General features: G+C 36.6%; 1 protein-coding gene and 1 long non-coding RNA gene across 11 annotated transcripts in view; one reads left to right on the forward strand and one right to left on the reverse strand.

Moving 5' to 3' along the window:
• The window catches only part of LOC134742269 (disintegrin and metalloproteinase domain-containing protein 11), a 784,213-nt gene that overhangs the window by 402,019 nt on the left and 369,369 nt on the right, over positions 1 to 12,825 (forward strand). For all 10 annotated transcript variants that reach the window (XM_063675307.1, XM_063675303.1, XM_063675305.1 and 7 more), the window contains one exon: positions 6,150 to 6,200. In XM_063675307.1, the coding sequence (XP_063531377.1) occupies positions 6,150 to 6,200 (51 nt within the window). The remainder of the gene's footprint in view (positions 1 to 6,149; positions 6,201 to 12,825) is intronic.
• Positions 1 to 12,825, reverse strand: part of LOC134742286 (uncharacterized) — a 529,938-nt gene that overhangs the window by 343,911 nt on the left and 173,202 nt on the right. The gene's annotated exons all lie outside the window — the stretch shown is intronic.

The raw sequence follows: 12,825 nt of genomic DNA on the forward strand, positions 1-12,825 counted from the left end.
CAATTCAACTAATGAAATTGCGTTGAAAGCTCTTTACCTTCAACTACTAGATAACGAAATTAACAAGAACTTTCAAAGGTGGCAAGGTGGGGTTTGAATGCCCGTTTTAGCCGTCAATTTCCGTTCAATAGTTCGGAGTGTGCCCGGAGTCCACCCAGGTTGGGTCAATGGTTTTGTAACGGTTTGCGTTGGACATACTGTTTGTGAGATTAAATACTTGCTGGTGATATTGTTAAATTTTTGAATATACAGTGGAATCCGTTTATTATGACTCCGCTTATACTGACCAACCGCTTACTATGACGTAATTACTGTGCGAAGTATGATTTTCATGTAAAATTCTTTGTGACGAAGTCGTATAAGATGACTTCGCTTATAGTGACAAACTGATAAATCGCTTATGTCCGGTTATACTGACACATTCGCTGGTTTTCGTGGCCGTACCCACGTCTTTTGCTGCAAGGACATTTGGTGCGTGCGTAAGTTGTTTTAGTTTTGTTTCTCAGTAACAAGTTGATAATTGGTACAAGGTTAATCAAATTCAACCCTCACAAAGGAATGCGAGATTAATTTGGAAAAATTAACAAAAATAAGAAGTTAATCCTCTATGCTTTATATGACATCCGCTTCAATTTCAATATCAATAAACGCGGATTCTAATGTACTGCTTTGCGGAACACTGGTGGCCTAGAGGTAGGAGCGTGCGAATTTCAATCCGGAAAATGCGGGTTCAAATCAAGAGTTTTTCTTAACTTATGTATTTACGAAGTTATATTAGGTATTTACCAGTCGCTTTTCGGTGAACGAAAACATCGTAAGGAAACCGGACTAACCACAATAAGGCCTAGTTTCCACTGGGTTGGAAGGTCAGATGGCAGTCGCTTTCGTTAAAACTAGTAATTATGGTACTTACGCCAATTTTTGGGATTAGTTGCCAAGCAGACCCCAGGGTCCCTTGAGCCGTGACAAAAACTTGGGACAACGCGAGGAAGATTATGATATTATATTTATACTTCTTTATTTTGAAAGAGGATACAATACAAATCCTCTTTATTGCACAACGCTTAGAATAAATCTACATGGAAACGTAAATAATACATGAAGACAGATGTAAACAACAGGCGGCCTTATCGCTAAAGAGCGATCTCTTCCAGACAACCTTTAGGTAGACTTATATTGACCGGGATATAGACCGTGATTACCTTTTGTATGAAACTAACCGTGAATCATTCAAAACTCTAACCTTTAGGTAGTCGAGAAATGAAACTCATAAATTAACCACTACTTAATTTACCATTACTGATAGGCCAGGAAATTAATTCTCAAAAAAAGTTATAGAGAGAAATGCTTGGAACACAAATTTTGACTTCGTAGCTTTGTTTGGACTAGTTAGGTGAACATATTAAAAGTCCCCGGCCGTAACCCTGGTGCCCCCTCTCCCCCAGAGGGGGTTTGAAGGTTCCAATTTTCGGTTTTTCGATTATATCTCGGAAATTATCCGTCTGAGTGACATGGCCACTTATACAAAATAAAAAGTGATTTAATTTGTTACAAGTTTTATTAAGTCAAGTTTTTCGATATCTCGTTTGAGATATCCGCTCTTGAAGGTTTATTTAGGGCTCTCAGTTTTATCTTGATTATCTACATCAGTGAAGCTGCTAGGCCGGGTTTGGTACATTTTCGTATAAATCGGGGGTGCTGAATTCATTTATGGTATCAACATTGACACATTGACAGGTTAATATTTATTTATTTAATTATGTATAATATATACAGAGTTAAATTGTTATGCCTGACCATACTCTGAGGGGTGGATATGTAGGTCATACTGAACAACTTTTACTATGGGGCCAACCCCGAAATCGCGAAAAAAACGGCTGTTCCATAGAAAACATTGACTCTTTCACCGAAATGTATGAAACGACAGATTATTTTTTGGCGATTCCTGCGGTGTCAGCATGGTTGCATTTTTATCACCTGTCACTATGCCTGTCACTTTCGCACTTACATACTTGTTAGAACGTGACAGGCATGGTGATAGGCGATAAAAATGCTACCGTGCTAAGCCCGCTGGGTTGGCCCCATAGTAAAAGGTGTTACGTATGACTTACATATTCACCCCTCAGTGGTCAGATAACAATTTCACCCTTTATTGCATTACAATGTTTAGCGAATGGAATTTTTACCTTCTCACAGTATTTTGACAAAACTTTGCTCAACCAAACTATATATACCTACTATGTATGTTAAACGATGAACCCTCTTCAAAATTAATAAGTACTTGAAACTTTTCCGCGTCCGCCTTTCAAGGCGTGTACGTGAGCAACAAATATAATATACTAAACATATCACCCAGCTTGATTTACGTAAAACTCTATTGTCAAGACCATAATGCTTGTATACGCACTTTAAGCATATAATATTGCTTCGCTACTTTCGTAGCTCACTGTATGAGCTCGTACAATATTTGTAAAGTCAGCAAGACAAAAAGCTCTTATTGTGCCATAAAAAGGTTATGATGTCGTTCCGGTATCATTATTGTTTAAAGGGCAAAGTCGGCAGTAATAACATTATTATTATGTCTTATGTATATATGATAATAAATAGGAAATGGAAAGGACGTTAAATAGGTTTCAGAACGTTGTTACTTTTATTACTTTAGTTAAATTAAATTAGGTAGCATGTCCAAACTACTCGAGTCCTGCTCTTCTTTGGACGGTATCCTAGTTTAGGTATATAACCTCAATGCCGTAGGTTCAGGGATGAAACCAACTCTTTATACATTAATCTTTTTAGGTAATAAGATATTTAACTGTTGGCAGGTTAAGGGATAAATGTAAGTCTGTCAATCCTCGGGATCTTTAAACCACATATTTACAAAGAAAAGGAATAACTTATAGTCTTATTGCAGTACTGCGATTTTCTGGCAGGTGGAAAACTTCCCCGGTTGGACTGCTCCACATTCGAGCGAGATGCAATTAAGTTACTAGTTCCCTACCTCTGTAAAAATCATTAAGTATACGCAGTTCTCAATAGATACGAAAAGTCAAATTTTTAAAGCCCTATTGTCAAAAAAAAGGAAAATGCTCCCCACTGTGCTCCAACAGTTTCTATACATATATGAAAACTATATTACAACCTCAGTTAAGTGTTACATGATCGTTGTGATGGTATTCTTCAAATCGGTATATATCAACACACCTACCACAGTGTAATTTTTTTTATTTTATTGAATTTCGAATTTTAAAGCAAATTTTTGATCCAAGTAGAGTTAGACCAAGAATAGTCTGCAGAGATTTTGACAGCACACGCAGTGCTAGTGTTCTTTATACGTCATAATTTCATAGAAGTTTGACGTTTAAAATAACACCTGCACTGCGTGCGCTGTCAAAATATCTGCACATTTCTTGGTTTGACTATACACATTTTACCGTACAAAAAAAAAGAAACTCGCACATGAAAAAAACGCGCACTATTAAAACCGCACTTTTGTATGGCAATACTAACGAGGCAATAATAACAACAAGGTACACCGATGAATGTGACGTCATCAGTACAGTCGCCGTGTTCAGATATTTTTGAGCACCTCGGCCGCTCCGATATATCTGATGGCGACTGTACAACCCTTATTGTGTAATTTGGGCGCTGGTAATTATTTTCTGTAACGGGTTTTTTGCGTTAGTAATGATCTTTTTTGCGGCCGCGCGATTCTGAAAGTCATGCTTAATTTCCTTCAGCTTGTAGTTGTTTAGTTAAGTAAACTTACTTCGGCAAAGTAAATAGGAAATATTCACTTAAAATGTGAGGTTTTAAGAGCTTGTTACTTCTCAGAGATTTTGAGGACTTGATTATAAATTATGTTTTATTGAGATCCTCAAGGAAATTTTATAGATAGTGTATTAGGTCAATGTATAAACTAACAAATTACCCATATTACTTGTGTAATTTACCTAATAATGTCTGTATTAATTTATCTATTTTGTTTGCCGGTGAAATATAAATTAGCACTACTATAACTAATGGTTATTAGCATTTAAACCAATTTTTTAGTAGTAGTTTTTTGGTACGCTTCCGTAGCTCAATTGGTTAAGAGGAACGCACGGATTGCGGAGGTTGCGGGTTCAAGTCCTGCCGGAAGCGTAACTTTTTCCATTTTTTCATTTAATATAAAATTTGCACTAGCATTAGTAAAGCATAAACGTCATTGAAATTCTCACCTCAGTTTTAAATACATATATTTTTACAAGTAATTGAACCATTCTTCTAAGTCCCAAAAACGTTTTTTTTATTTTGAATTCGGAACTTTTTATAATTAATTATTTAATAAAAGTTCAGAAAAATGTTTTGAATATCTACATTTTATCACAACAAGGGCTCCAAAGGTTAGCAAAGAAAAGAAAGTATATTAGTCAAATAAGTCTGGCTGTCAGTTGTAACACTTGTAACTCATTCTGATAAATAAAATATGAAACGAAATACGCTTTTTAGGTTGCTGGTATTTTGCCCCAGGGGACTAAGGAAGATGTACAGTGTCAATAGTAGCGGATGAAACAACGCGCCAAAAGTATATGCCAAGCTTGCAAGGTTGCAAAATGACGTAAAATGACGTCATTTTTCTACCTGTGAATACCAATTCCAAATAGATATATGTCTTTAGTCCGCATTCAAAAGTATGTATCACATTCTAGTTAATCTACATAATAGAACAATCTCAGATTGTCCTGCGACTCCTGCGTGGGTTCGAATCCCGGTAAGGGTATTTATTTGTGTGATGAGCACAGATGTTTGTTCCTGAGTCATGGGTGTTTTCTATGTATTTAAGTATTTATATATTATATATATCGTTGTCTGAGTGCCTATAACACAAGCCTCCTTGGGCTTACCGTGGGACTTAGTCAATCTGTGTAAGAATGTCCTATAATATTTATTTATTTTTCTTAAGCCATTTGAGAATATTCTTTTGATGCATAGTCGGATACGCTACTATAGTTCGTTCGCGTTAAGAATGCAGTAAAGTCATCATTGTCAGCCGGCCTAGTCACGCCGGTAACCACAACCAAATCAAGTTTACAGTGACCAGTTGAAGACATACTTTCTAATTAGGAACGACTTGATTGGTTACGAATTACGAGCAACGCTAGGTCGGCAAACAATGGTGATTTTATTGCATTATTAACGCTAACAAACTATACGATGCTGGCTGTACCTACTAAGAATATTCAATGAGGGCTACCGTTTTTGTGCTCACCAGTTTACGCCACTGTAGATGTAGGTCCAGAAAAACGGATCTCAAAATTCTTCTATGCTTATTTTATAAAATCAATATGTTCTAATATACACAAAGGTATTTTAATGTCTAAATGTACGATTTTTTTAACTTGTTGAATTTTGCATATATTGTAGTTGGCACTTTTTTTAAACCACTAACATTTATTGATTAATCAAGGATAGACAATGATTTACCACAATTATGAATAAGGAGTGAAAATTCCCGATAAAAAATCTTGAATCCCCCAAACTTTCTATGCATTTGACATTTTGAAAGACCTTCATCTACACTAGCGCCCCTAGCTGGTGCTAATTAACGCTATTAAACGCGGTAGCCCTCATTATTAATAAAATAAAAAATTAAAATTTTAGACATAGTGTCCATAAAAATGTTAGTTGTAGTACATGTTATTGTACAAGTACAGTATGTTAGTGTTACATGTTTATTATAAATAAAGCTAAAAAAACCAACAAATTAAAAAAAAAAATGTTCCACTGACAAGAGCAAGTAGTAGATATTTTTATTTACTACCTGGCCCTGCCAATGACAACTTCCACCCAGTACTTGGTTAGCGGGCAGTCCAGGCGCTCCGCTGACACCCTCAGCATACTGTTGCTGCTGCCGCGTACCCGCCTTAGCATCGAGGCAATTCTTTTTCGCCTAATAGCGAAAAAGTCATCCGCCCGCGCCTCGGCAAACATGGCTGATGCACTGCAGTGCTTCGGCAGCCTCAACAGCATCCTGAGGATGTTGTTGTACTGCACCCTTAAGGTGTTATAGGATCTCTGCGTAAAGCTTACCCACAGGCTGCACGTGTAAAAAGTTTGACAACATGCTTTAAAGAGCGTCAACTTCAATGCGTTTCGTTTGTTTGTTACAGAAGCTGATTACACACTGGACGATTCATTTTGGAATGAAGAAAGCCCAGTCGGTAAGTACCTACTGTAATATACAAATGAAGCCTCTACGAGTCCAAGAATTCAGATGTTTTTGAGCACCTTGGCCGCTCCGATGTATCTGTAAATTAAGTTATAATTAAATCAGTCTATATATGTCTCACTGAGCTGGGCACAGGACTCCTCTCATGCGCGAGAGGGCTCGGGCTAATGCGGGGTTGGGGACTTCACATTTCCTTTGAATTTATTCGTTTCCTAACGATGTTTTCCTTCACCGAAAAGCAATATCAAATAATATTTCGTACATATGTTCCAAAAAACTCATTGTTACGAGCCAAGATTTGAACCTGAATTGAAAGTCAGACGTCTGATACACTCGGCCATGATGAAATAAAATAAAATAATAAATGAAACAATAGACTGAGCTAGGTAACAATAGAAAAGTAATATCGTTACCTAGCTCAGCACTAAAAGTCTACATTATGACTTATCCAACTACCCAATATTCTAAATTTAAATCTAATATCACAAAATTAAGGAACCGGCTGCCATCTGGGCGATATCTCGTGCGTATAATGTGATTCTTGAAAAATTCACTGACTCGTTACACAAAATCATTAGAAATGCGAAATTTCCAGACGTCTGTCATTCCCGTCCTAAGCTTAACTAGCATAAGTATGGCCTTGAGATTCATAACAACTATGCGCGATGAGAGATCTTGCTTTACACTGGTTCTTGTGAAGGTATGACGTGGATGGGATGGAAAATAACGAGCCAGACACCGTTCCTCAGGGAAGGAGGAAAGTACGCTATAACAGTTTCGAAGGCTTAGTCGTCTGTTGTTGATATTTTTTTATATATCGCATAGCTTAAGCTTCAATGAGCTTGGAAGTAATGAGCATTACGCGACAGGATGTTAATAATATACCTACTAATAGTTATCAGAATCGGTATCGACATAGATATAATGATATCGTCAAGGAAAAATAGGAGAAAAATATTCATAATATAGTTGCCAGGTGATTTGAAGACTTACTTAAGCGAACACATCTAATAAATGATCTTTTCAGTAGTAAGTATAAGCTCAGCTCAGTGACGATCATAATATAAATTCGTATAGATTAAGCTAAAATAACTTATTAAAATAAGAATAAGGTTTACAGTAGCCTCAATTTCATAAAATACGCAAATAATTGTTTTTACAAATAGCATACAGATGAACTAGGTACAAACAAGACCTGCATGGTAGAAATCACAGTTATAGCTTAAAATCTAGTTAAATAAGTAAAACGTTTTCTAATAAACAATTTCAAAACAAAACAAAACTGCCCTGAATATACCAACGCCGAAAGAATTTAACAAAAAGTCAGGTAGCCCATCAAAACCGCTTCAAACGGGGACTGTATTCCAAAAACTTGCAGAGTACAAGCCAGAGTTTGATTCAGGCAACTTTGATCTCAACATTCTTAACAACCGCTTGTAATCTGAGACCACACATGTTTTGGTACATTTGATAAAAGTCGGAATAAACCGTGCAGGTTAGGAGAAAACTAGTTTGGCGCCTTTGATGCGGGCGCAAGGAATTTAGATACATACGCGTTCAGAATTATAATGAAAAGGAATGCTTTTTGTAATGATTTGAGAAGTTCTGCACGTGGAACACGTTTTATCTCGAAATACACGGCTAGGAAAAATAATTTCTTCAAGCCCGCTAATGAAATTGCACGAGAGGAACGTGTCATGAAAATGTGTATTACATTTTTATTTCAGTACTATTTCAAAAGCTTATTTATATCAAAATTGACATTACTTACAAAATGACAAGTTATGGCGTTTTTGCCCACCACATTTAATAAAATATGCAATACTTATAAACACTGCATATATAAATATTTTTCAAGCAAAATAAAATTAGTGGTTCACCACACATAATTCTGTGGAGTAAAAACTTATTTTTAGAGTTCCGTACCCAAAGGGTAAAAACGGGACCCTATTACTAAGACTCCGCTGTCCGTCTGTCCGTTTGTCCGTCTGTCTGTCTGTCACCAGGCTGTATCTCATGAACCGTGATAGCTAGACAGTTGAAATTTTCACAGATAATATATTTCTGTTGCCGCTATAACAACAAATACTAAAAAGTACGGAACCCTCGGCGCGCGAGTCCGACTCGCAGTTGGCCGGTTTTTTAAAAATGTTTATTAAGGTAGGTAAAACTAGAAGAGTATATTGCTTTTCACCACACCAGCTGGTAAAGGCTCTCTTGATTGTTCAAAAACTGATAAGAAAGTTGCATTTTATTCACATGTGAGGCAAAGTAATAATGCAAATTTTGAGTTGTTTTTTTATGTTTGCTGGTAGAATTGACTTTTAAATGATGATTTTGAATGAAAAATATTTATTAACATTCATTTTGAATCGATTTGCTATGAATTTGTTTGATATTTTACAGTTAGCATTTTACTTGTGTTGGTGTGATGAAAAATTTTGTGTTTCACTCGGTAGCACAATTTGTTTTTGAAACCCTCGCAACGCTCAAAATTCCATTTTTCGAATTTGTAAAACAGAACTATTGTATGCTTATTGCTTATTACTTATTACCATTACCATAACATAATAATCCATGCAAAAAAATTTAATAATATAATAATTACTTAAAATATGAAGTAGATAATTTTATGTAACATTCAATGTAACTTATTCATATTATTTTTTATTATTTATATTTTTGTATTATAATATGGATTTCCGCAAAATAACGTCTGATTCTATTCGTTACATTTATAATTATTGATTGTACACATTTAAATAGTTAATTTAACATTTAATTAATTAATTTAACCATGCTTTAAAACTGTAATAGATGTCATATATTAAAGAAAAAGTGGCGAAGCCCTCCAGTGGTGAAGGCCGGATTCGAACCGGCGTCTTTAGCTATCACGGCTAACGCCATGAACCCCTAGGCCACCCCTAATAATTTAGGCTAATTTATATATAGTAGTGTGACTACTTAAAAAAAAACAAATCAAAATATTTAATAAAATAATTTGATTTGTTCCCAAACTTGTTAACCATGCTTAGTTGTAATATATTTTATGAACACCCCTCAGCGTTTATCACGGTCACAAAATGTCACCATGTCACAGAATGTCACGGTCGTACGCTAAAATGTTGCGTTCGCGACCCCTGATTTGTGTCGTGTGTGGTGTGGGTGGTTGTGTCGCTACTTTTGTTTGTAAGTGTCAGTCAGTCAGCTGGTTGTTTACTGCTGACGTGAGAGCTGAAACGACTGCTGTTGGAAATCACCGGTTGATGTTTATATTTAAGATATTTACACTTCGAATCTGTGTTTTGTGACAAAAATTATGAGTTTTTTTTATTCAGTGCCAAACATGCGTCGCTGTGTCAAAAAATGAAAACTGAAACTACCTACGTGTGTAAAAAGGCCGTCACTCGTACACGTGATACTTTTTTCGCCAATTTTTTCAACTATAAATGCTAATAATTTATCTTGATACACGCATGTTCTTAAGGCCGTTTCCTGAGCCAAAAGGCAAAAATATTCTTATATGATCATATTTTTCTAAAAGACGTTGATATTCGTAGATGTGGAAAAATATATGTACCTAGTTCTTGACTATATTGTCTTTAATAACACAGCTTCCGATACACGAATTATGACAATTCGCTCGATACTATTAATTCCCAAAGTAACCTCTAACTCGGACTTTTAATCAAACTTTACTCGGTTATTTATTATGTGACACTATAAACAAAAAAAAGAAGAAAAAACAATCTCAACTTAAATAGTAAGTTGACAGCTTTAGAATTTCGATATTGTAAGGGAACGTTTTTAAAATAAATAAAAATCTACAAAATTCGATCAAAATTGACACTTGGCGCGCATTGTCTTTCCCGTTCTTACTTGCGAAATGTGACAGTAATAGCGGCAAACCGAAGCCTATTTTCTTGGTGTTACTTTCAGCGCTATATTCTTCATTTACGTGATATGCCGTACTGGAAATGTAGTTCTCAAACGTGTAATCCTAAATTCAATATACATTATTGACCTGGCAAAATACGAGTGCTAACTGAGAATCCGCACAAAAAGTCCCAAGCGCCGCGACACATTTGGCGATATACGCCATTTTGAAATGCGATTTCGCTTCCATCTTCCGTAGCTCAATCGTTTTTACGATAACATTTGGCATAAATCCGGAGGTGAGCGATGCCGTTTGCATGCGATGTGTAGATTGTGTAGTCGTGTATACACGACACGTACGCAAACAAGTTGCGGGTACAAGTTGTAGATTAAATACAGCATATGACGTGACAGCTTGTATTGATCCGCTTTCCTAAAACTGTGGCAGGGTTTAATTGAAATGACAGAATGAATAACGCGTGCAAAATGGTCATCATCTTCCTCGCGTTATCCCGACATTATGCCACGGCTCATGGAAGCCTGGGGTCCGCTAGACAAGTGATCCTAAGAATTTACGTAGGCACTAGTTTTTACGAAAGCGACTGCCATCTGACCTTCCAACCCAGAGGGGGAACTAGGCCTTGTTAGGACGCGTGCAAAATGGTAACAAAAAAAAACATCGTTTGTCTTGAGTAGGCGCTTGTCCCGGTACATCAGTTAAGAAATTTTGTGTCAGATGCGTATACGAACACGTATGTGAACAAAATATCGTTCACCAGTTCCAAAATAAATCGTATAAAACTTACTTTAGACGCCTGACGTCCGGCGTCTTGCACGTAGTTACCATAGGCCCCAATCAAGTTTTGACTTTTTGTCAACGTGACAGAGTTTAATTTAAACTAGCACATTTTGTTAGCTAGTTTCATAAAACAAAGTCACTTCCTGCTGTCTGTCTGTCCTTATGTATGTTTAGATCTTAAAAACTACGTAACGGATTTTGATGCGGTTTTTTTATTTGATAGAGTGATTCAAGAGGAAGGTTTATATGTATCCCACCCATAACCCACCACGCACGCACGCACCATTGCACCCGTGCGAAGCCGGACGGGTCGAAGATAAAAAGCTAAGCAATCAATGCTCGTAAAAATCGTTCAGTAATCATGTATTTCTTTCTAAAGCTTATAGCTGCCTATTTAACTACCTTTGAAAGCAGATCATTCAATATATTGGGTGATAATGAGCATCGCATTAATATATACTTATAAATCTTATAATCCGATCAAGTCCTAGTGCTAGTACTTGCAGAGTACTTGGTCAAGTCCCTATTTCACTATAATTCCTCAACATTATCAACCTACCTCTGTATTAGTATATGAATATGATAAATAAGCCTTTTCTTATTGTACAAGAGGATTTGAGGATTGGGGACTTCATACTTACACCTAATAAGTTAGAATATATTTTAGTTTGAATACGTAAACACACCGGATTAGCACAGGATGGATGAAATGGCGACAGGTTACTGGAACCATTTGCGACATCCGAATGCCTCTTCGGTTGAAGGGTAAAATTTATAAAACAATCATATGGGCACAGGGGGACAGGTCTTAACCTGTCGTCATGCATGGATCAGAGTGTTGGGTTCTAAAGGTGACGGATGAAAAGAGATTGCATGTAGCGGAGATGAGAATGTTAAGATGGGTGTGGCGTGACGAGAATGGATAGGATAAGGAATGAGTATATAAGAGGAAGCCTGAAAGTTGCACCCATGACGGAAAGTAAGGGCAAATCGCCTAGCGTGGTACGGGCATGTGATGCGGAGAGATGAGTCATGTGACGAGGAAGGTATTGTGCGGTTAGTGAGAAGGTAGGTGAGAGATGATATGAAATGAACGCAAGTGAATGATTAGATGACGGGTGACAGAGAGGTATGGAAGAAAAAGACATGCTGCGCCGACCCCAAGTGAATGGGAAAAGGGCAAGCGAATGATGATGATGATATTTGATGCATCTGTATATAGATTTCCTCCCATTATTGGTTGTTCACTAATCAACGACTAATAAATATCAAGTGATATGATAACAAAGTCGTACATAAATCCTGAGAAATTCCTTGACACGAACCGGGGTTTGGACCAACATCCTCCGATTTGAAATCCGCCTTACTGCTTACCTACGAGCACTTTAACTATAACTCCTACATTAAGATATTACGCAAACAAAATAAACAGTCGTATTCCGCATTATCACAATCGAAACACGGCAGTTCGACTCGCCTCAGGCATTTACATACCAATGCATGTAAATTCTTACATTCATACACGCGACCACGCGCCCGAGGGACGTGACTCGTCTGCAAATCGATTTCGAATCGATTTGGCGCCGGAATAAGGACGTATGACGATTGAATAGACGATTTCAGTGGAATGAATTTATTTGAGTGATGGATTAATTCCCGTTATGGGTGGTTGAGGAGTTTAAGCCAAGTACGAGGTTAATGTGTAGATTAAGAACTCATTAAAGTCTGTTGTTTTTATCCCGTAGATTAAAATGACAACCACAAACGTAGAAATAATGTGACCAGCTTAAAACAAACAGTGCTGACCTTTGATTTCGGTTTATGAATAACCGATAAATATTAAATTAATTTTAGATTCAAAAATAAACAATAAATGAAATCTACTCGCTACATGATAGGAAATAGACAATAAATAAAATTTTGGTATTTTTGGTTTACGTAT

This window comes from Cydia strobilella, chromosome 6 (genome assembly GCF_947568885.1).
Source record: "Cydia strobilella chromosome 6, ilCydStro3.1, whole genome shotgun sequence".
Classification (NCBI taxonomy): Eukaryota; Metazoa; Arthropoda; class Insecta; order Lepidoptera; family Tortricidae; genus Cydia; species Cydia strobilella.